The sequence below is a fragment of the Python bivittatus genome, unplaced genomic scaffold (assembly GCF_059951505.1).
Source record: "Python bivittatus isolate LINGU-HERP-01145 unplaced genomic scaffold, Pbiv_v1 ctg000070_np1212, whole genome shotgun sequence".
Classification (NCBI taxonomy): domain Eukaryota; kingdom Metazoa; phylum Chordata; class Lepidosauria; order Squamata; family Pythonidae; genus Python; species Python bivittatus.
In genome coordinates this window covers 29,933,209-29,958,611 of record NW_028277034.1, presented here as the reverse complement: position 1 = coordinate 29,958,611, position 25,403 = coordinate 29,933,209, and the positions used below count along the sequence as shown (strand labels likewise).

Below are 25,403 nucleotides of genomic sequence, written 5' to 3'. Positions count from 1 at the left end.
GGAAACTGCCTGGGCAAGTCCCTGCAGTTTTCTTGGAAAGATTTCAGGAGTGGTTTGCCACTGCCTCCTTCCTAGAATGTGATTGGCTCATGATCACCCAGCTGGCTTTATGCCTAGGGCCGGACTAGAACTCATGATCTCCTGGTTTCTAGCCTGGCTTCTGAACCACTACACCAAACAGGCTTTCTTACTCTTCTTATTGAGATTTTTAAAAATACAAGCTATCGCAAAATAAACAAAAATTATTAAAAAATATGAAAATATGGTGGTCAGTACAATTTCGTAACACTTCCTCCAGCGCAAATAACTTCAAATACAGAAGTAGAGGAAATATGTTAACAGATTTTTTTACTGTATTTCTATCACACCATTTTTGTTTGAGACTCAAGCATACATAGTGCTCCCTCATATTTTCCACACTAGCAACAACCCTGTAAAGTAGGTTGGGCTGAGAGAGAGAGAGTGACTGACCCACACCTAGGAATATATGAACTATGCAAAAGCAGTATTGTTAAAACAGGATATAATAGTTACCAGAATTAATAGATTAAGTAAACAGTTGCGATCAAACTTTGGGTCTTTTCTCCAGTCTACCTAACTTAAGCTTTCTTAGGTAATCTGTAGTAAGGAATTTTGTTAAAAACGTCCCTAGTAAAGTACAGTTGTATTTATATCTCCTTCGTTTAATTCCAAGCAGGAACCTCTTTAGCTTTTCCTATCTTCATTTAGGACAGACTTGTCTTTCTTCTAGTTTCTGTTCCACTTAAGCCTCTATAAAATCCACATTTATGTTTCTTCTTTTATATTTTATATTTTTTATATTTCTTATTTTTAAAAATTACCCTATTTTTAGACACACTATTGCTTCTCTTTCTTAAAGCCTTTCTTCTGAGGATCCAGTGGGCAAATTGAGTCAGCAAACCTGCTCACAAAAAAGCAGTATATTGATACAATTAAAAGCAACTTACACTACTTTCTTTGCCTGCTAATATCATTCTGACAGAACACTGCTCTGTTAACTCAGTGATGTGCCCAATAGCTGTCATGGTGGGGGAGCTCAATCTGCTCAGCTGAACCATGCTTATTAGTGACAAGTCAGGCTGAATCCATCTACAGTGAGTGATCATTTTCATGGCATAATACTTTGAAGTTGATGCCATATTCTAAGAGCCTTGATGATGATGATTGTAGCAGCCATGATAATCAAAGAATAGCTATGATCAAGAGCAATTTTAGCTGGAAAAAAAATAAAGGATATCTTGGACAAGTGCACTTATTTTGCTTCATTTGCTAAGTTTCTTCCGATTGGGCAGGAGGTTCCTTCATAGCAAAACCTCTTTCCCATCTGTTCCCTGCCTTTTTTTTCAGAATTTTTTGCAAAAAAAAAAAAAAATACTGTTGAGATTTTGTGTTTAAGAAAGAAGATCTGCTCCCATATATAGACCAGGTTCATTACTCCTTTTTAAATAAGGAAAAATACTACATGGTATCAGAAGTCGTTCTTTGATAATATGACTGAATCCCCTGGTTCATATTACTCTTCTGAGGAAAAAATGTTTCTGAAAACCAAGCTATCTTTATCCAGTATACAGGAGGAGAACCTTTCAGAGATCACCTTAATGATCAACAGATGCTTATCTGGAACCTTTACTCTCAGTCTCCCACATCACCTGTTTTTCAGTATTGGAATACAACACAATGTAATGGTTCTTATGCACATAGCTCAAGTACTAGAATGTGGATTTCATTTCTAGAATTATCTTGCCCCCATTTTTCTGGGACTCTTTCATAAGGCCCTGTCTTTTGCTTTCTTAAAAGGAAGATAAATGCAGTTAGATATGTTTTCCATTTTTAATGAACAAAGAACCCATTTTCAGCCAGAGAGAAGAAACAACCGATCCCAGATTTCCCAACAGGAGTAATTTTTTTCTAGCTACAAACATTATCTCAGTGTTCAGAGGAGTAGGCATCATCTGTTTTCCCTTGGAGGTAAGACTCCACCTGTTTAATCTACTTGGGAAGCTTCAGTGTCATACCAACCAGTACTTCAAACTACCAGATACCAATCAAGTTTGGATATGGTATTAGTATTTATAGTATACATTCCACTGATCTTCTTGTTCTTCTGAGACTCATATTAGGCCATCACACTATCAGAGAAATGAGAGTTTGATCCAGTTGTTTTGATCCAAAAATTGTCAAGTGTACATTCAGTCTATGTAGGCCTAAAGAAGGGGAGCTTCTAGCATCTCTAAATCAAATTGAGACCTGCAGCTCATTTTGATTGCTTAGAACAATATGGGCTTTAGTGAATTATCTCAAAAACTTATCAGATTTCTTCCATGCTACCATCATTGTGTCTGAGGGATTTGTTTTCTTCTCTCCAGAGAGAAACAGAAAAACCCAATAATCAACAGTGGATCTCTCTTACGTTGTGAATATAATGATCTTGTGCACTGAGATTTATCTGTGTTTTTACATGTATCTAAACAATATTTACAGTGCTATTGAATGCCCTTTCAAGTAGACAGAGAATCATTTCTGTATAAGATAGAGTCATTTTCATGCCCCAAATCTGGCGTTCTTAATTGTTGATCATTCTACACAATCTTTCCAAGGGCCTCAAGATTTCAGATCAAAAAATAGTGATCACAGAGGCCTGTCTTTGAAACTAAGACCCACATTACTTCTGGTGAGCACAGAAACAGAACAGAAACCTTAGCCCTACTATAATGGGATATGAACAACTAACTGACTTAATCATTCTTTGTAGCTATTACATCAGACAGAAAAGTATCTATATTTCTGATTGTTCTCAAAAAACAGAGTGATCCTCAGAACCAAGATTTTGGTCATATCCCATTTTAGAATATTTTGATACCTCCATTTTCCAAAAGTCTTACAAATTAATTTTTCATTGCTATTGCCTAAATATATCCTGTTTTTCCAAGCTTGGGTGTTTTTCCTGGTGTAGGCTAAATGTCAGAAGAGCACTTAATGGGTGACTTAATCATATCAGTCCACTCTATTCTTAATCTGAGTAAGAAATCACATTTCCTCTAGTTTCAAATCTTAATGCCTAATCATACCTCTACACATAGCTACTCACTGCATACAAACCTTTCAGAATAGCTACTGTATATTTTGCACAAATTATCAGTAACAAAAAGTTGCTACAAAGCACCATAGTAATTGAAGATAAATTTTACAAAACATAGTAAAAAATGACAATTTGCCTCTGGAGAGGTAGCCTTTTGAAGGATGGTGCTTCAGTGTATCATCTTTATTTCTTATGGCAGCCTTCCTGCAACTAGGAGACACTGTCTGTACAAAACAGAAGATTAGAAGTTTGAGACTTGCCACAAACGATCATTGTTGATATACAAAGGAATCCAATGTCCACTTTTTCTCTGCCCAGAAGTCTTGATTTTCCTCCCCACCTGTTAAATATCAACATGAACTTTCTTCTACTACAAGCCAAGTCATGAAACTGCATTGAGTCATATACATTTAGAGAATTTAGTAAAAGAATCTAAGCAGCTAGTTCTTGCCCTCTGAGAATAAGAGGAATTGTCATTCATTGTTGGATATGTATGTATGTATGTATGTATGTATTGATTTGTTACGTGCCATCAAGTCATCAACTCTTAGCGAAAGAAAGAAAGAAAGAAAGAAAGAAAGAAAGAAAGAAAGAAAGAAAGAAAGAAAGAAAGAAAGAATCTTTACATTAGTACAAATGTTCTGTCCCTGCATGTTGACTAAAAAAAATTAGTGTTCAAGAGTGCATTTACTTATTTACTTTTTTTCTTCTGCCAATTCCAAAGTGAACCATGACTATTCATGTGGCTACCGAGAACAATATAGTGAAAGAACTGATCAGCCATTTCAACCAGATCTCAGCACTAGTATGATGTATTACTATGATGATGGAACAGGAGTGCAGATGTATTCTGTGGATGAAACGTTGCTTAAAGAATATATTAAACGCCAAATGTAAGTAAATTACTTAATCCAAGTGCTACAGTGGGGTGGGAAAGTCAAACTTTAAACTGTCTTTCACTTGAAAACCTTGGCTTTTTAATGTACCAGTGGCATTGTTTGGAAATCATTGTTTATTCCTTTGCTCATGTTCAAGCATTTTCACTGTGAACTTTTAAGAACGATGAATCCTGGAACTTTTCATGCTATGACTCTAGTTCTGCAATTTTGGTGTTTTACTTTATGTACTACAATGTGGCAAGTTCGTATGTCTATGACACCTTTGTAATTGTGAGATTATCATGATGTGAGACAATTTTCCAAAGAGTTTGTGGTGGTTTGGTATTGTATTGTTATTGTATTGTATTGTATTGCATTGTATTTGAATTGAAGTAAAACAGGATATTTTATGATGGCTAATTACAATCCAATAATATACAAATAAAAGTAGGAAAAAAATCTAGAAGCCCAATTATCTCAAAAACCAATAGTGAAGAAAATCCTGAATATGTAATGAAGCAGCACCATATGCACTGGCAGATTGCTTTTTCACTGACCTGTTATTGGTGGTTTTTATTACCCTTGCATTCAGTGCATCTTACTGTACTCTTGCTTTCTTTGTTAAAGTTGATGCAAAAAAATCAAGGAAAGAAACTTATCTGTAACGGCAGAAAGCATCTCACAAGAGGCTATCCATTTCAAATAGTATTACATATTTTTCTGATTCTTGCTGCCAGGCCTTGAGAAACCTGACAGTGGAAATACAGTTCTCTGTCAGGATAATCAGCTGGTGCCACTGCCTCAGACAAGTGAGGGAGGAAAATGCAGACAATTTTTCATTGTGATCAAATTTTTGAACTTGCAGGGTAGAACCCAGATTTTCTAAGATATGAAATAATTATGTCCCTATGTGAGGCTCAGCAAAATGTGCAGTCTAGTATTGATCACATCTTCAATTTCTGTGGTGAATAATAAGATTTTTTGAGATTTCAAAAATCTTTGTAGGAGCTGAATTATTCATAAGAAACCTTACTTGGATTGGAATTTCTGAGTCTTAGTATGGGATATATCTTTGAAATGATTTATCAGTTTATTTATTTATTTTATTTATTTAATAGATTTGTCCCCGCCCATCTCCCCACAACAGGGGACTCTGGGCGGCTTACAACAAACTAAAATCAGAAATACAATTAAAAGTTATAAAAACCAGATATTACAAAGTTTATAAGATTGGTATTTTTCTCTCTTCCAAAATGATCTTGAAAGGTCTTGTAATTTTCTCATTGGATTCTAAATGTAGTTGTAGGTTTATGCTGTAATCTTTTAATTTTCTAAATTATCCAAAGCTAGAGTATCAGAATTTCTTCAATTTATAGTTAATAGAACCTATAGCTTTCTTTAAAAAGTGAGGGGGAAGAGAGCTAAGCTCCAGAATAAATTAGCATATTCATAACCTAGATTCCTATATTGCTTACTACAGTTTTAATTGTATTACTGGCTTTTCAGGGATCTTTCTCCAAAGAACTCTTTGAATTTTTAAATTTTTATTCAGCTAAAGAACTTCAGAGAAAAAATAATAATTTGGGTATATATTTAGATGAACATACAGTACTGTGCAAAAGTTTTAGGCAGGTGTGAAAAAATGCTGTAAAGTAAGAATGCTTCCAAAAATATATATTCAAAAACTGTGTGCAAGTGTACCTAGAAGAATTGATGCTGTTTTGAAGGCAAAGGGTGGTCATACCAAATATTGATTTGATTTGGATTTCTCTTCTGTTCGCTCACTTTGCATTTTGTAAATTGATAAACATAAACAATTACAATATATATTTTTGAAAGCACTCTTACTTTACAGCATTTTTTCACACCTGCCTAAAACTTTTGCACAGTACTATATATTGCCATTAAAACTTGTTCTTTTTTTTTTTTTTTTTGTCTGCGCTCAGTCATTGCTGACCCTGCAGTGACTGATTGGACGAGTCCTTGCAGTTTTCAAGGCAACTGTTTTTCGGAAGTGGTTTGCCAGAGCCTCCTTCCTAGGGCAGAGCCCAGCTGGCGAGCGCAGGAGGTGGGGTTTCCGTTGCTTCGCGCCCTTTTTGGGCGCGCAGGGTTTTTCGCACTTACCAGCAACTGCTCCCAACTCCTTTTTTGCAAGGCGCCGCCAGCATTTTTCCTCTCACCGGAGTGAGAGTCCCCATTTATCTACTCACGTAAGTTTTCGAACTGTTGGGTTGACAGGAACTGGGGAGGAAACAGGAGCTCACCCTGTTTAACACGAAGGCTGGACTCGAACCGCTGAAGCGTCGACCGTTTCTGGCCGGCAACTTTCAGCATCATTAAGCCGCTGCGCCACCGCATCCCCCAAAAAACTTGTTCTAGTTTCATCTCAATAAAACCAGTTCCTTACATTTTGCCAAGAAGAATTTTGAAAGAATAATTGTAGAAAAAGCACTGTATTGTTATATTTTTAAAAAAGATACAAAAGACCACACCATCTGTGGAATATTCATTTTTGGATCTTCAGTGAGTTAGTATGCATATATGTTTTAGGGAGACACCATCTTTGACCTTCAGAACTCTGAAAATCTTCCAAAGTTATTGATGGTTTTATTATGTTCAGCCTAAGGTCTAGTTTTATTACGTTTCCTAACTTTAGTTACTGTTGTTATATTTTTCTTCAACTAAAGAAAAAATATTTTTCTAAAGCTATAAAAACGTTGAGGTCATTTCTTTCAGTTTTGTAGTATGGGACTAACTTTTTTCTAAATAGAATCAATATAATTACTTATATGTAAGATTAAACTACATGCATATTTTTACAACACTTAAGTACATTTATGATTTCTGTGCATAAAAAAATGCAGCAGGTTGTCAGTATTCAGGTTCAGTAATTCATCTATTATCTGTCTCTTAGTTTCCTTTGAGCTTGCTTAAATTTGCACATTTGAAAAATTAATCACCTTCTGCACATAGAACATGCTTCTCTTCTTGAGGAAAAGTTTTTTTTTCCTAATCAACATTATGCATGTTGCATTTTTATTAAATTGCATAGTAGGAAAATCCTGATTATTCTTTAACATTTTAGAAACTCATAGTCACATTCTATGAGATTAATTTCTTGATGAATATGAATGATCATTGCTTATTCATTATATGGAATTCTCCAATTGTCATTACTTTGACTTTTTCAACCTTAATTATGTTTTAGAGTGGAGAATCTGCTTGTATCACTTTTAGACAACCACTTGTGTCTCTTTCCATCCTTTTGAATTATCTGTAGAACTTTTTGATACTTGAAGAGTATCATTTGTACGCTTTGAAGATATTATCTTGTCATATAAACTATATGTATTTCAATGTTTTTGAGATAGTATAAAACAGCATGTCAAATAAAATATTGTACTTCTTTACTTCAACATTTAGTCATTCTTGTAATAACGTAATCTTTTTAAAATTCAGACTAGAAGCATAAAAGTGGTAATAATACTAACTTCAAGATAGTTGAAGAAAGAACCTAAATAAATATTAAATACCCAGCCTTAATAATGATATTGCCATATTCACTCATGAATATTAACATTAAATGACTACTATACATGTTATAATATTAATATATTTTCATTTTTGAATTTGATTGATTTTGATTCATCAAGTGGTATCAACCGCATAGATGGACCTTCTCCAGTAATAATCTGCTACTGCTATAATAGAATACATCCACCTTGCTCCTTCCATCTCTTTCTTCTGTTTTCTTCCACCTTTCACAACATTACTGCCTTCTTAAGAGAGCTAGATCTTTGCATAATGTGTCCAAAATATTATAATTAGAGCCTGATCATTTATACCTCAAATGAGAACTCTGGGTTGATTTATTTGATGATCCATTTGTTTGTTTTCTTGGCTGTCCAAGGTATTCTCAGGAGCCTTCTCCAACATCAGAGTTGAAAAGCATCAATACTCTTTCCATCCTGCTTCACTCTGTTTTGAAACCTGAAAGAGGCCACATTATGTCAGACCTGTTTACTCACATGTATAGTTTGTTAGCCACAGATAAGAGGCATATTCTAAATCCCTACAATTTGCCTACTATATTGAAACATTCAGATTCCATATCGTATTGTCTGGGCCCTTGTATTATTGTCACTTATATTTCATGTATAGTTTTATTGTTCGCTAATAATCTGATAAGTATTTATTGTAAATGAGAACTATGAATCAGCTTTCAGAGGACAAGGGTCCCGCAAACATATATTTTGTGCTAACCTAAACATTTTTAATTGTTTTTTTAGCGAGTATTATTTTAGTGTAGAAAACTTGGAAAGAGACTTCTTCTTGAGGAGAAAGATGGACCAGCAAGGATTCTTGCCTATATCTTTGATTGCAAGCTTCCATCGTGTGCAGGCTCTCACTACAAATGTAAATTTAATATTAGAGGTAAATCAGATTTTTGTTTCTTCTAAATAGTAATAAATGTATGCTATATTTATAGCTTTAAAAATCACCTTGAATTTGTAGTATTGCACATATGTACCTTAACAAAACATATTTTTTTTAATTTAGGAGCTATTCTTTAGAATTGCAATTTGCATTTAAAATATATAGATTTAATTAATGAATAAAACTATTATTTTCTGATAATAGTGCTTCACGCTCTATTTTTTATAAAATCCTGCTTAAGTAAAGAAATGTCAAGCCTAATTAGTCCAATATCCAAGTTAAAAGAAAAAAAAATGAAATACTCTTAAAATGTGTCATTGATTGTTTACCACATTAGTTCTTAATTTTCATTGTGCAGGTAGTCCTTGCTTACCGACCACTCGTTCAGCAACCAGCGGTCACATGATTGCGATTTGGGTGCTTGGCAACCAGCTTGTACTTACAATTGTTGCAGTATCCCGCAGTCATGTGATTGCCCTTTGTGACCTTCCCTACCAGCTTCCCACAAGCAAAGTCAATGGGGAAGCCAGCAGGGAAGGATGCAAGTCTCTCTGGTAAGTTTCCCCCACCTTCCTGTGCACCCTCCTTTCCTGTGCTCACACACTCACACCCAAGCCCTCCTTCCCTGGGCCTCCCTGCATTCACATGCACTTCCCTGCACTCACACATACACACACACACACACACTATGCTTCCTTCTTCCCTCCCTCCCTGTGCTCGCATGCATGCACCACACATTCTCCTTCCCTCGGCCTCCGTGTGCTCATATGCCCTCCTTCCTTTGGCCCCCCTGTGCTCTTACACACTCACTTGTTCCCTTCTTCCCTGGACTTCCCTGTGCTCACTCACACACATACCCTGCACCCTCCTTCCGTCAGCCTCCCTGCGTTTGCATGCACACACCCACACCCTCCTCCCCTGGGCCTCCCTGCATTTGCATGCATGAGCCTGCAGCACCCCCTCCCCAACTTGCATGCAGCCTGCGTTGGGCTTCCCAGGGTCTCCCCCGCACCCCTGTGGCACCCCCATGCTTCTTGCCTGGAATTCCCGCCACTTCCCACTTAACGACCCACATGTCTTGGGTTTATGATGGCAACCGGGACTTCCTGGATTGCCACTGCTAAACTATATGGTCATGTGACATCACGCTTTACAATTGCATCATTTAGTGATGGCAATCCTGGTCCCACTTGTCATCATAACTCAAAAACTACCTGTAGAAACCAGGAGTGAGACAAGTACATATTTTATTTAGAAGGGAATTTGCCAAAGCATATATCAAGTATTAGTTAGAGTTCAGGGAAAGGTCAGCTATTTCCAAATGAAAATTTGTTTAACAGATTTCTGCAAAATTCGGAAAATCAGGACATCCTGAGAAGTTAAACAAACCATCATGAAAAAGTCATTCTTGACTTCAAAGAATATTTGTCAAAACAGAAGTTCAGTAACTTGTGTTTAACCTATTCTCTGTGTATAAAAGGTAAGGTCCTAGTGTTAAGCAACATTGTATTTTATTTCCATACAGGTTAACTAATATGTTTATTTGTATTGCATAGGCCTTAAAGGACAGTACTGAAATAGAAATAGTAGATCAGAAGATGAGGAAAAGGATAGAACCAGAAAAATGGCCGATTCCAGGGCCCTCTCCACGTAGTCTTCCACAGACAGACTTTTCTCAGCTTATTAACTGCCCAGAGTTCATACCAGGCCAAATTTTTGGTTCACATACAGGTAAGATATTTTTACTTTCTGTCAAATTGTGATTTAAGGTTCTGCATATATGCAGACACAAAGATATCCCATTTTTTATGCAAATGGCCAGCCATAATTTATTGTTGTCCATTACTGCTTGAATTTTGAATTTACTTCCATTTTTTTTCTTCACTTCTGTTCTTGAAGAAATGGGAAGTGGAATATATATCTAAACTTGTGAGTTATAATCTCTTGCCTTTTATCTCTATATAAAAGAGGCAATGTCCGAAGACTTAAAACTTCAAGCTTTCTGAGAACTTTCTCTCTCCTTTTTTAATGCTATTGTCCTTGGCTTCAAGAGAAAAATAAACATACTTTCAACTGTACTCAATTGTACATTGTTTCCACAGAGTTCTGGTTGATGAACCTTGAGGCCTCTTTAAGTATTGTGATATACAATATGCAGTTATTATATGAGCTTTTGTGTAGAATTAGGGTAGCAGAAAGGGAAGAAAGCACTGGACTTCTTCTTTGCAAATAACCAGTCGGACTAATATCCCCAGCTAGAGTAATTCTTCTTCCCACATTTTAGTTTCTGAGCAGAACCTGGAACTAAATTATTTATTTATATGCCACCCACTTCTGAAGGTTCTAAGTGGTTAACAATCAGAAACACCACAAAAACGAACCCTTCCTACAAAAAATAAACCCACCCAAAAAGAATAGCAAAAAATCCCAACAATATCATAATGGATGAAGTAAAACAAAAGAAGAAAGGATCAGGAGCAGAGAGATGTTGTTTCCATGCTGCATCCTTTGATTCTAATGTATAAAACTTAATCCTCCCAGTACTCTTCTTGTGAGATAGATGTTTGGTTTTCAGCAACAGCTCAAGGAGGAAAGCTAAATCAAACTGAGTAGTGGGGTCTCAATGAAACAGTAATCTCATCTTGTGATTTTAACGAAGGCATCTCAGTGCTAAGCAGCCATCAGTCTCCTTGTCATTGTAAAGCCATTAAGAAAATGTCATTGTCAAAAAAATCTTGAAAATGTGCTTCGTATTCTTAGCTGTTTTCCAGATGATATTACATAGTATCTGTTTTGCATTGAGTTGAGTCATGGGAAGACTGTTCAGGCAGGACGCTGATGGCAGCTTAGGCAAACAGATTGAGAGAGGAGTTTGAGGGATGAATTAAAAATGGGTTGCCTTTCAGAACTTCCCACTTCTATTCCCAAACATAATTCCCCCAAAGCCCCCTCAAGCTAGGCAGAAAAAAAATTACCCCAAGTCCCTGTTTCTGCCTGACAAAAATTTTCCCATCCCTGTTTCTCTAAGATAAATACCTCAACTTAAATTCAACTCCTGGTGACTATAAGGGTGCATCATTTAGTTAGCTTGACAGCAATAAGGAAATGGTTTGCCACTGCAATATCTGAGGACATTTTCCAACTTTCCAGTTTAGTCTGTAGTCCTGAAATTCCCAGGTGGTCTCTCAGCCACATACTACTCGGCCCTGACCCTGTTTAGCATCCCAGCCCAGATAAGATCATTGAGTTACTGCCTCCTAATGAGCCTTACTTTGTGTATTGTTTGGGAAAATAATGATTTATATCACATCTTTCTAATCTGATGTTAAAAATCTAAAATCTAGACTAAAAATAACACAAATTTAGATTTAAATCATGTAACAAAGAAAAGCTGGGTAAAAGAAGGGGCTTTATACATATTTCAATGGAAGAATGAGGGCCACATACTATTCTTGAAGGAATGTGTTCCCTAGCCTGAGAATAGTACAAGAGAAGACATAACTGATGCCCTAGAAAAATGGATGATTGAGAGACAGTATATTTTCAAATGAGCCTGTCCTGCAGATCTTAGTAGCAGCATACTGTACTTCAAAATGTTTTGTCTAAGTCAGGAATAAACAGTTGTAATTGTTTCAAGAGCTGTACCAGTCTTTGTGCAACATGTTGAAGGATACACACAAAATGTGGGTATTGCTAGGATCAAAAGTGGGCCTGATTTTCATAGAATGCAAGGGTTTAAGAAGTGAAATAGGTTAATTATGCCTACAGTCCTCTCCATACTACCACCCACCCACCGCTAATGAGTGCAGATATTTGGCCCTGTCCAAATAGTTCCAGGATGGGATATGAATAGGTTACACTGTTTGCACTGCTGGCCCAGTCACTTATATGGAAGGAATACTATCTTGGACAGGATTTTTTAAATGTGACATTTTTTTTATCAAAAATATAATTTGTATTATTTTATGGAAGCACAAAGATCAAGATTACTGTGTGTCTTTTGTAGATAGTTGAAACAGATATTGTATACTATATATTGGTTTATTTGGCTAGTGGTTTTATACTTCCACAACACACTATTTGATACATGCTCAGGACTAGAATATAATCTACATCACTGTATAATGTTCAGTATGTCAGTTTAGATTGTATCTGTTCTTGTGAGATACAAAGCAGGAGAAGACTTCAGTATTCATTTGGTTTTACCCTTGGTGCCATTATTTGATGTATAAAGCAATTAAAACTGAATTTATACAATCATCACATATCTCTTAAACTTTAAAGAGATTTTGCACCAGGTGAAGAAATAATTTATAGAAAGAAAGAAAAAATGTAAATTTCACAAAAGAAATAGGTTGACTGATAATAAAAATGGGCTGATCTTTCCAAGCACAGAAAAATATTTCTCCATTTTAGAATCTGCACCAAATTCTCCAAGAATAGGGAGTCTAAATACTAAGAAAAGCATTGAAACAAGCAGTCTTGAAGTAATGTCCAAAGGATTATCTACAAGCCTCCCAGATTTGGACTCTGAACCTTGGATAGAAGTTAAAAAAAGACATCGTCCCTCCTTAGCTAAGCCAAAGGTAAGGCTTAAAGTATTAGTTTTAATGATTGTGTCTGTGTGTCTGTGTGTGTAATGGAAGGCATGTGCAAGAAGGATACTGGAATGGAAGATCAAGGCTATCAGGAGGGAGGGAGTACATTCCAGGAGAGGGTACAGGGCAAGCGCTTTCTCAGCCCGCAGCAGGACCGTGAGAAGAAGAAGCTGAGGCTAGCCCTTCCCTAGAGGCTCATGGGGTATATCCACTAGTTGCTTTGGCATAGGTTTAGTCTGGCGAGATTCTGTCTTTAGGGCGTAAGCTAATAAAGGAACTATACTGTACTGGACTGCCTCATCATTGTTCTTGGGCTGGGCCTGACTGTGTGTGTGTGTGTGTGTGTGTTAAAAAAAAAATCTCCTGGGAATTTAGGAAAAGTCTAGGGGAAATTAGGGACATTTAAACATGGCTTCCAAATAAGGTTTCCATGCATTGATATTTCTGATTAATTTTGTCAACTTTGTCTAAACATCTAACTATGGTTGACTCATTGAAAAAAACATAGAGATACTGTGCTTGTGGATTTAATAACTACAGTGGAATCTCGGGTTACGAACGCCTCTGTTAACGAACTTTTCGGGTTACGACCAGCTCCGGCCGCAAAAATTTACCTCGATTTGCGAACTCCGCCTTGGGATATGAGCAGGATACGAGCAGGATCCTGTGACATGGTCCGCGGCCATTTTTCCACCCCTGACACGTGGTCCGCGGCCATTTTTCCGCCCCTGACACGTGGTATGCGGCCATTTTCTGCCCCGACACGTGGTCCACGGCCATTTTTCCGCCCCTGACACATGGTCCGCGGCCATTTTCCGCCCCTGACACATGGTCGTAGGGAGGGGGACTCTCCCTCCAAGCAAGAGCCGCCTCCCTGTCCTCCACGCCAGAACGGATTAACGGTAATTACATTGAACCTTATGGGAAAATTTCCTTCGGGTTGCGACCAATTCGGGGTGCGACCAGAGTCACGGAACGAATTAAATTCATAACCTGAGGTTCCACTGTAATAGGGGTAGGGGGAGATAAAAAATATCAAAGGAAGATCAGTTTTGACAATACCAGCATGAAATAATGAATTATACACACACAGAGATACATATACACATACATATATACATACATACATATAAATAAATAAATAAATAAAAATTCCCCTCTCACCTCTATGGGTGGTATGTGTCTTCCTCAGTCTCGGGTCCTTTACCAGAGGCTTGGGAGTTTGTGGGTTCTGCGCAGTATCATAGCTGTTCCTGGCACTGCGCTCTTCTAGCCAGAGGGCTCTGATGATGTTCCTGGGATCTGTTGGAGCCACTCTCCCAGCTTAGGAGTCACAGCTCCGGGTGCTCCTACCACCACTGGGACCACTTTGGTCTTTACTTTCCATATTCTCTCTAGTTCCTCCTTCAGGCACTGGTACTTCTCCAGCTTCTCATACTCCTTCTTCCTGATGTTGCTGTCACTTGATACCGCTATGTCTATCAACACCACTGTCTTCTGGTCCTTGTCTACTACTAGAATATCTGCTTGACTGGCCAATAACTGCCTGTCTGTCCAGATCTGGAAGTGCCACAGGATCTTAGCCCTGTTATTCTGCATGACCTTCTGTGGAATCTCCTATCTGGATTTGGGAGGGTCTAGCCCATATACTGTGCAGCTGCTTGAGTACACAGTGCCAGCTACTTGGTTGTGTCGTTCAGTGTATGCTGTTCCTGCCTGCATCTTACACCTTGCCACTATGTGTTGGACTGTTTCTGAGGCCTCTCTGCACAGTCTGCACCTTGGGTCCTGTCTAGTGTGGTAGACCCCTGTTTCTATGGATCTGGTGCTTAGTGCCTGTTCTTGTGCTGCTATGATCAATGCCTCAGTGCTGTCTTTTAGTCCAGCCCTGTTCAGCCACTGGTAGGATTTCTCATTTTCAGCTGCCTCAGCTACCTGTTGATGCTACCTCCCATGCAAGGTCTTGTCTTGCCATGGTTTTTCTTCTGCTTGAACTTCCTACCACATCTGCTGCTGTCTCAGGCACTTTCTCAGCAGCTCATCTTTGGGTGCTTCTGCATATTCTGAGTTTCACCCAGGACAGTGCCTTTGACACTCACCAGACCCTGCCCACCCTCTTTCCAGTTGGTATATAGTCTCTGGGTGTTGGACTTGGAGTGGAAACCTCTGTACATTGTGAGGAACGTCTGGGTCTTCACAACAGCAGCCTCCATTCCTGCTTTGGCCGGCTTACTATACTGGCAGGGTATCTGATGACGGGCAGGGCATACATGTTGATGGTGTGGATTTTGTTCTTCCAACTGACCTGTTTTATTCTTTCATGGTACTTGGATGTTGCTGTCTTCCTTGCCTCCTCATTGTGGTTCCCATGAAACTGTGGGATACCAAGGTACTTGTAGCTAGTCTGTATGTCCACTATGTGGCCCACTGGTAGTTCCACCCCATCAGTCTTAACTACCTTCCCTCTCTTTACTACCATCCGGCCACACTTCTCATCTGAATGACATCCCAGTGTCCTCACTGTAGATCTGTGTCAGGTGGATCAGTGGGTCGATGTCTCATTCACTTTTAGCATACAGCTTGATGTCATCCATGTAGAGGAGGTGATTGATGGCAGTTCCACTCTTGAACTTGTATCCCTATCCAGTCCTTGTCTGGCTGAGGGGGTTCAAGTCTATGCAGAACAGCAGTGGGGACAGTGCATCACCTTGGTATATGCCACACTTGATGGCCACTTGTGTGAGCTGTCTTGAGATAACTTCCAGTGCTTTCCTCCATAGTCCCATTGAGTTCTTGAGGAAGATCCTTAGTGTCCTGTTGACTTTGTATAGCACCAGACATTCACAGATCCATATGTGTGGCATTGAGTCATAGACTTTGCTGTAGTCAATCCAGGCTGTGCTCAAATTGGTCTCTCTAGACCTTGAGTCTTGGGGGACTGCTCTGTCTATGAGCAGCTGGTGTCTTGAGCCTCTACTGTTGTTCCCAGTGCCCTTCTGAGCTGTGCTCATGTACTAGCCCATGTGGTTCTGTAGCTTGGTGGCTATGATGCCTGATAGGACTTTCCATGTTGTGGGGAGGCAGGTTATTGGCTGGTAGTTGGATGGTGCTGTTCCCTTGTGGAGGTCTTTCATGATCAGCACTGTCCTTCCTTGTGTTAGCCAGTCTGGGTGGGAGCCTGCTGCTAACAGCTGGTTCACCTGTGGTGCTAGCCGTTCATGCTGTTAGTTTCTTTAGCCAGTAGATCATGTCTGGGCCAGGTACTGTCCAGCTCTTCATGTTCTTGACCTGCTGTTGGATGTCTGCTACTGTGATGGTGACTGGCACCTGTTCTTGGAGATTGTTGTGGTCTGCTTTCAGGTCCTGCAGCCACTTTGTGCTGGTGTTACCTGTCTTCTTTCTCCCATACGTTCTTCCAGTACTGTTCAGTTTCTGCTGTTGGTGGCTCTGCTGTTACTGTACTGTTCACTGCAGTTGGGAGGACATCTTGGATGATTCTTTGGAAAACAAGGCATTTATCTTCTTGGCCTCTACTTTTCTAGTGTATCTCCTTTGCTTGGTAGCCAGTGCTATGAGCCTTTGTTTAGCAGTCTCTAGGTCTTCAGATGGAGTCAGGCCCTTGTATTTTTTCCGTAGCCAAGTCTTATTTTTAATTTCCACATTCTTCTGTAGTTCCACTGGCTGACCAACTTCTCTCTGAGTTGCCTTGATCTTAGCCTCCAACCTCATTTTCCAGGGGGGGTATGTACTGCTGTTCTTCTTGATTGTGTAGCCAAGCATCTCCAGGATTACAGCGGCTGTAGCATATACCAGTTCATTGGTTTGAGTTATGGTGGTAGTAGGGATTGTTGTGAGGGCTTTATTGGCATCTTTTAGCATACTATCTGATGATACTTCTCCACTGAGCCTTGGTAATCAGTTTCGAGGGTTGACTCGTGCTAGTTTATCCATGATCTTCTGTCTCATATCAGCTGCTGTGCCTTGTAATGGAGGGATTGGCAGTGACATTCCAGCTTCTGGTGTTGGCTGCATATCCAGTTGTTCTTCTGGGTCTTCTTGAGTCCAGGATGTAATGTGTAGTTGGTCTATCTCAAGTTGTGAGAGCAGCTTCCTTTTCACTATGTTGAAGCATTGGGTAACTAGCTGTTTCTCAGTTAGTGTGAATGTATGTCTTCTGTTCATCCCTAGTTCCCTCATACATTTCATATATCCCCTTTCATTAGGTCTACTGTTGTAGTAGCATTCCATCAATTCCAGGTTCTCTTTCTTGTCTTGTCCATGTATGGTTTGTTCCAGTAGCCCACTTATTGTCAGATTATTGTGGTTTCCCAACATCTGGCATGGATCTTGTTAATCTGGGTGACATCCAAGCTGGCATGACTCTCTTAGTTTGTGTCACTCTCAATTCCGAGGTAGGCAGATGAAGCATTAAGGGGTCTTTGATCAGAAACCCTACTGGTAAGATAGGTACCAGCTAGGATTCAAATCCTGGTCTTCCACATCAAAGGGCGGCATTCTAACCACTATGTTATCCAACCACTATTTATTTATTATATATACTTACCCACTTATGGCTAGCCTGATCATTCATTGCTGGTGTTCTTTGAATAGACTCTAGAAAGAACCGTGCTTTACTGCTTCTTCTCTAGCCATTGACTGGCCAGTTTTGTCATCCCTTTGATTCTTGGAAAGAAGTGTCTTACATAAATGCATCTAGCATCTCTGGACAGCAACTGCACATCATATGCTAATGGCAGTTTTGGGAAAAGAGGAGAATAATATGTAGAATATACTGGCTACAGTACTGATATATTTAAGCCCATTGAATTCATTAATTTGTACATTGTGTTCTGTTCGATTTTATGAAGCATGAATGCTAAGATTGCTGTTTCTGCTTTTAATTGATCTGTTCCATTGTCTCTCCATGTAAATATTTTCTCTTTACTTTTGCAAGAATAATAAAATGCTTCTGCTTTTTTCAGGAATCTGTGTCTACACGTGAGGAAATGATGAATCAACAACAACAACAACTTTCTTCTGAACAACAAGAACAGGAAGAGCTTGATTTTTTGTTTGATGAAGAGATGGAACAAATAGAAGGCAGGAAAAATACATTCACAGAGTGGTCAGAAAGTGATTCAGATTATGAAATTGATGATCAAGATTTAAATAAAATTTTGATTGTGACACAGACCCCACCGTATATGAGAAAACATCCTGGAGGAGATCGAACTGGCAACCATGTGTCACGTGCAAAAATTACATCGGAACTTGCCAAAGTTATTAATGATGGATTATACTATTATGAACAGGATTTGTGGATGGAGCAAGGTGAAAATGATTGTATTGCTATGAAGGTAATTACAAGTTTGAGCTATGAACATAATGTAATTTAATTAATATGATTGTTGCCATAACTCTTTAGCATAGACCTGGATGAAAATAAATGTGAAGAATCTGTAGCAGACAAATTCTATCCACAGTTGAAGTCTGGGAAGGAGGCTGTTTCAAAATCAAAGTAATGAAAGTTCAGTCATATGATTGTCTCTTGAAACTGAGGGGAGGATTAAAGCACACCTTTGAATTTTTTTTCTTTCAAATAGTCATATAAATTATGTGTTCATTATATACTAGTTCATTGACAGTAATATATTTTGGTTATTCAAATATGTATTTTGTTCAGAGCTAGGATAAGCAGGTATGGGAGAAATGAGAACTTTGTAACATTGCTTTTTCTTGGATAATTAGGAAGGTCAGGCCTTTGCCTAAGCTGTACTCTTAATCCTCCAGTTTGAGTAGCTTGCTTGATGAGAAGGATGATTTTATATTCAGGGCATAGGATATAAATTTGGAAAAGCTGATTTAAGTTTTCATTATGAGTACCATAATGCTCTCTGTTGCCAGGTACAATAATTATTTCATATTTTAAATTTATTTAAATTTAAATTTATTCTGTAGAAAATACTTTAAATAATATTATCAATATTAAAATATTGTTTATGCTCCATTTTTCCTCTGGGCTGTTATTCTTATTACAGTAATTTTTACCCATTTCAGCAAGAAGTTGAAAATTTTAAGAAGTTACATCTCATCAGCAAAGAAGAATTTGACAATCTTACTCCTGAACATGTAATGGATTCAAATCAGGATGATCCTCCTGGTCCTTCAAAATCACAAGGTATATATCTCTGATGTTACCAAAAAAAAATTACACTATCAAGTGTATACACCATATGATAAAACCTGGCTGAAATTTTCATCTTTTCTCCAGTATTCACATGGTGTTCCAGATGCTAATCAGTTTTTATTCAATTACAAGACCTTTCTGTATATATGTATTTAGAATATATACATGGAATGGATCTTGATTGAGTATCCCATATAACAATTGGCTTTGTTTTGGTTTTCTTTTTTTTCTTTTTTTGGTTTTCTTTACTTTGAAGTGTTAAAACGCATTAGAATTTTCCAGAAGCCTGTTGCTACTGGGCAAAACAATGTTTCATTATGAGACAGTGTAGGAGGAAAGCCGTGTTAGTCTATGGTGGCAAAAAATCAGGAGTTGAACAGTACCTTTTCCAGCTACAAATTTTATGAAAAGGCATAAGCTTTCATGAGCTGCATCTCAGTTCATCAGATAAATAGAATATTTCATGGTAGTACATAATTAGAGGACATGAATGTGAAGTAATGTGTGTATGTGTTTTATAATCTCCTTTGTCTACTTTATTTTGTTCTTTTTAAATTTAAACCCATTGTTTCCATCTACAATGTCTGGCAATTTATATTAATACACACATGAAAAAAAAAAGCTAGAATACATAAAGGAAGACAGGAGTATGCAAAATTAGAGAAGAATAGATAAAAATAGATCCAGTGAAATAGAACAGTGCTAATGTGACCCGAGTAAGATAAAAGTTAAGTACTTACTGTACAACTATTAATCATATGGTCTTGCTAATTAGATGTAACTGAAGAGCTGGCTTGTCAGTTGTTTGGTGTCCCAGAAATACCTCCAACAACAATGGCTCGCTCACTGCCTACAGCTGTTCCTGAATCTCCTGGAGTTCACCCTACCAGAACACCTAAAACACCTCGTACCCCAAGACTGCAAGATCCTAACAAAATACCAAGATTCTATCCTGTCGTTAAAGAAGCAAGAACTATTGATGTTGGGGTAACTAAAACCAAAATATATTTCTGGGTCATAATAAATTATTGCTCTTATTGCCAGAGAACACAGCTTTTGAAACACAAGCTTCATTCCTTGCTAGGTCAAAGCTGCTAAATCTCTTTTGAAATGCATTGTCAGCTTCTTGTTAAGGCTAGTAGTTGAGTAGTCAGCCATAACCAACTTTATGACCTCATAATGCATATGATGTGTAATGTGAAATTTTATGAAACTGGACTTTAATTAGACTGTGATTCTTCAGAAAAGTGGCTCCAGTCACATCAGGAAAATATAATGGTATATTTTATTTTAGACACGAAGGAAAAGAAAAACACGGCATAGTACCAACCCTCCTTTAGAAAGTCATGTTGGCTGGGTAATGGATTCCAAGGATCACAGACCAAGAACATCTTCTATAAGGTAGAAATAATTTTTAATGTACTAATAGTCTTTACTTTTGTGTGTTCTTTTAATCAGTGGGGAAGTTACATTTAATTACTTGGTCTTACAAAATAAGAAAAAGTGGAAGATGGGCTAGAGACTTTCCTAAAAGCCATGTATACTCATAAATATACTCAAGAATTCATCCTTGGATATTGCTGGAAATAAGTTTGGGTGTTATTTTCCAAGTTGAATCTGCAGCAGTTGTAAAACTAGCAGAAATGAAACTTAATATTTGTTTGTATCCTTTCCACCCTTCATTTGAAGTGTCCTTAGAAGAGTGGATGTTTGTACTGTTAGGTGTACAAACAGGATAAGATTTCTTTGTTTGTTTTTTACAATATATCTTTTTTATTTCTAAAATGCTTATCATGGCAGCAGAGGGTTGATTATTGCATTGATCACATATGGTCCCATGGGCATTCCACAAGACACTGTAAAAAAGAAAGCATGAAGAAGAGTTCCATAATGCTGTGTGCACTCAGGACATTTTAAAAATGGAAGAGAAATAGATATTAAACACCCTTTAATCACCTTGCACATTTAAGTAAGTGCCAACACCTCACCCCACCTACTACTTCTATACATTTTTCATAACTTATATCAATTGTTAAGATAAAGGAATTAAAAAAAACCCCAATAAAACTGTACACCACTTGCTGGATAAAAAAAAATTGCCAAAGTAAAAATTAAGTTTCCACAAAACCCCAATATTTATATTTGATATTTGTAGCATAGAATTATAATTTACAATTGCTTCCAGTTATAAATTACGCAAGAAGAATGTGAACCATAACTGAGAATAGTGTTCATCTGCTGATAGCTATTTTGTTATGAAATAGCTATGGATGTTGCATGTTCTAAAGTTTCCCCATATCAAAATCATTAAATGGAAAGCAAGCATGTTGTGAGAGAGGAAAAAATATACCTCATTTAACCATGTTCCTGAAGATAGTAGCTTTCTATGTTCTAGAATTTTTTTGGCACAGGTAAGCATTCACATAAACTCATAACATATATGTATGCTCATTCTGAAGGTTCACTTTAACCTACATTTTGTGAAATGACTACTATTAATGTTAGAAGCTGAAACAGTCTGCTTAAGTAAGCTACCTACAGCGTTACAAAAGACATCCCTGGAGAAATCTGAGACTTGTTTGTTTCATTTTATGTAGCAGTTCAAATGCATCACCACTAGAAGGTGCTCCGCTATCAGGAAGTTATGGATGTACCCCTCATTCACTTCCCAAATTTCAACATCCTTCTCATGAACTTCTGAAGGAAAATGGTTTTACTCAGCAAGTATACCACAAATATCGTCGTAGATGCCTAAATGGTAAAAATCTAATATTCTTTGTCATTTTTAATTGGAAGTAAGAACTTAAACAATGTTGAATTCTTATTTCCAAGAACTGCAGCATGTTCATTTCAACAAAATGTAAAATGCACTAGGTGAATAAACATTAATTTCTACCTAGCTCTTCAGTATGTTTTAGTGTTCCTTTTTCTGTTAATCTCTCAATACTACTGAGATTTCTTTTTTTAATTTTTAACTAATCACATGGGAAAAAATATTTATTTATTTATTTATTTTTCAAATTTATATAGCCACCCATCTCACAAACAAGTGACTCTGGGCAGTGTACAGCAAAGCTAAAAAAGAGTTAAATTAATAAATAGTAAAACAATTATCATCATTATTATAAAAACATTAAAAAACTATAAAAGACAAAGCTAAAAAAGAAGAAATATAGATGAAGAGATGTTAATAATAGGGAAGCCACCTCAGTATTTCACCAATCCCTGGGTCCCCAGGCCTGATGGCACAACCAGGTTTTGAGGGCCCTTCAGAAGATCAAAAGTGATGAAGCCAGCCTTACTTCAGGGGAAAGGATATTCCACAAAGTGGGCACTAGGGCAGAAAAGGCCCATCGCCTAGGGCCCACCAAATGTAGCTCCCTAGCTGATGGGACCCTCAGCATACTTTCTTGGCTGGAACTAGTAGGACAGGCAGATGTGATCAGGGAGAGGTCCCTCAGATAACCTGGTCCCATGCCATGCAGGTCAAAACCAGCACCTTGAATTGGACCCAAAAGCAAACTGGCAGCCAATGCAACTCACAGAGCAATAATATGTGCTCTTCTAGGAGCATATATAACTGCCCATGCTGTCACATTCTGCATCAGTTGAAGCTTCCGGATATTCTTCAAGGTCAGCACTATGTAAAGCACATTACAGAAATCTAACCAGGAGATGACCAGGGCATGAGTGACCATGAATAGAGCCCCTCGATCTAGGAATGGGCACAACTGGCACACAATACGAAGTTGTGCAAAGGCACAACTCTGAAAATTAACTCTTCGAGCAGGAGTCCTAAGTCTAGAAGGACCCCCAGATTGCACACAGGGTCTGTTTGGGGCAGTACCACCCCATCCAGCATCAAAGATGCCATAGTCCTAGAACCAACCAGCAGGCCCCAAAACCTGAAGTCACTCAGTCTTACTAGGGTTCAGTTGAAGCGTGTTGTTCCTCATTCAGACCCTCACGGCCTCTAGACACTGACAGAAGATGTCCACAGCATCACTTAGTTCGCCAAAGGCAGAGATGTATAATTGGGTATCTGATGATATCTCATCCCATGATGATGGATGAGCTCACCTAGCAGCCTCATGTAGATGTTGAACAGAGGCAGAGAAAGCACTGACTCCTGCGGAACCCCACATAGTAGGGGCCAAGGGTGGGATTTCTTATTCCCAATCACCACCAACCAGAACTGACCCTGGAGAAAGGAGGTGTACAGTACAACACTGTGCCACCCATCCCCAATCCTCTGAGTCTATCTAGAAGGATACCACGGCCAATGGTATTAAAAGCCACTGAAAGGTGGGCAAGGATGGATGCACAGCCCCATCCTGCCCATGCCAGAGATCATCCAAAAGCACAACCAATGCCTTTTCTGTCCCATATCCTGGTCTGAATCCTGACTGAAAAGGATCCAGATAATCTGCTACGCAGAATGAAAGAACAAGTTCATTGGTGTTTTGTATGGAGCGATCAATCACAAGCTTTGAATTACTGACCTTCTTGGAAGAATGGAGTAATATTAATTTTAACACACTCATAGATAAATGTGATATATGATTTTAACATTCAGATAATTATTTTCAAATTATTAGCTAGGTTGCTGCCTTTATAATATATTTTACTATAAATTGTCTGTTCATCAACTAGAGGAAATATAATTCTGAACAGGTTATCTCATTGCTGTTTTTTTCTCTTGTCTCTAGAAAGGAAACGGTTGGGAATTGGCCAGTCTCAAGAAATGAACACACTTTTTCGTTTCTGGTCCTTCTTTCTCAGAGACCACTTTAATAAGAAAATGTATGAAGAATTCAGACAACTAGCTCTAGATGATGCAAAAGAACACTATAGGTAATGCTAGATGTTTTGTTGTTTTCTAAAATCAGATACAGTTCATAATTGCTTTTAGAACAGTATTAGTACTGGTGTGGTGCTTTTGAAAGAGTGGTATTGTAAAATAGAGTAGTTCTTTCAGCAGAGAAAAGTAACAGGAATTATTTTCAACCATGACACAAGCTAAAGTTAATTGCTGAATATTAGGAAGAAACAATGATCTGATAGACAATTGAAAGTTACATGGGGTCTAATCCTGCTCCGTTTTCCTTATTGGCTAGCATTTTTAAAAAAATGTAAACAAGTGTATCTCAAAGGATAAATATGTTAAAGAACTTGCCTTGCTTTGAGCAAACAATAACAAACTGAAGCATATCCTTGTTCTGAGTCTTCTTTTCAGGCTTAATTGTGTTAAACAACCTAAGAACTAGTCTAAATGGCCAGGATCCATTTTTCTCTTTTGTAAGAAAGATCGCTGAGGTATTTTGGAGAAGTGGATACACAGGAAATGAAACAGTCATCCCTTGTTTATGACTGGAAGCTGGAAATGTATTGCCTCCCAATTTGAATGTTCTATTTAGCTCCTATGGCCGAGTGTTTATAAACACATTGTCTATAAGTTTGTCCAGTTTTCTTTTAAATCTTAAATTGGGAATTTCAGATGTTAATTATTCACTATATGAAAATTATTCCTCTTGTCTTGTCTGCTTGCTTAGTGCCATTAAATTACCCTCAGATGTTAGCATTTTAACATGTTAGAGAGATTTTTTTTCTCTATATATTTTAATGCCATTTATAATCTTTACTGTTCCTGCTCACTCATTGTCATGTTTTTTAAACAAAGATTCTTCAATTTCTGGATAATACTATTTTTTTTTCTTTTTGAATTCACTAGTAGTATAACTTTTAGAAATACAGTGGGGCAAAAAAGTATTTAGTCAGCCACCAATTGTGCAAGTTCTCCCACTTAAAAAGATGAGAGAGGCCTGTAATTTTCATCATAGGTATACCTCAACTATGAGAGACAAAATGGGGAAAAAAATCCAGAAAATCACATTGTCTGATTTTTAAAGAATGTATTTGCAAATCATGGTGGAAAATAAGTATTTGGTCACCTACAAACAAGCAAGATGTCTGGCTCTCACAGACCTGTAACTACTTCTTTAAGAAGTCCTCCACTCGTTACCTGTAGTAATGGCACCTGTTTGACCTTGTTATCAGTATCAAAGACACCTGTCCACAACCTCAAACAGTCACATTCCAAACTTACTATGGCCAAGACCAAAGAGCTGTTGAAGGACACCAGAAACAAAATTGTAGACCTGCACCAGGCTGGGAAGACTGAATCTGCAATAGGCAAGCAGCTT

At 37.9% G+C, this 25,403-nt stretch overlaps 1 protein-coding gene across 2 annotated transcripts in view; it reads left to right on the top strand.

The window, feature by feature from the left end:
- The window catches only part of LARP1B (La ribonucleoprotein 1B), a 67,594-nt gene that overhangs the window by 22,618 nt on the left and 19,573 nt on the right, over positions 1-25,403 (top strand). Inside the window, exons 7-16 of one of the 2 annotated variants that reach the window (XM_088132857.1) lie at positions 3,825-3,993; positions 8,268-8,412; positions 9,972-10,146; positions 12,832-13,001; positions 17,996-18,370; positions 19,071-19,191; positions 20,057-20,187; positions 20,495-20,601; positions 21,798-21,958; positions 23,910-24,054. In XM_088132857.1, the coding sequence (XP_087988983.1) occupies positions 3,825-3,993; positions 8,268-8,412; positions 9,972-10,146; positions 12,832-13,001; positions 17,996-18,370; positions 19,071-19,191; positions 20,057-20,187; positions 20,495-20,601; positions 21,798-21,958; positions 23,910-24,054 (1,699 nt within the window). Of the gene's footprint in view, positions 1-3,824; positions 3,994-8,267; positions 8,413-9,971; positions 10,147-12,831; positions 13,002-17,995; positions 18,371-19,070; positions 19,192-19,975; positions 20,188-20,494; positions 20,602-21,797; positions 21,959-23,909; positions 24,055-25,403 lie in introns of both variants that reach the window. The other variant, XM_088132856.1, reaches the window with a different exon arrangement.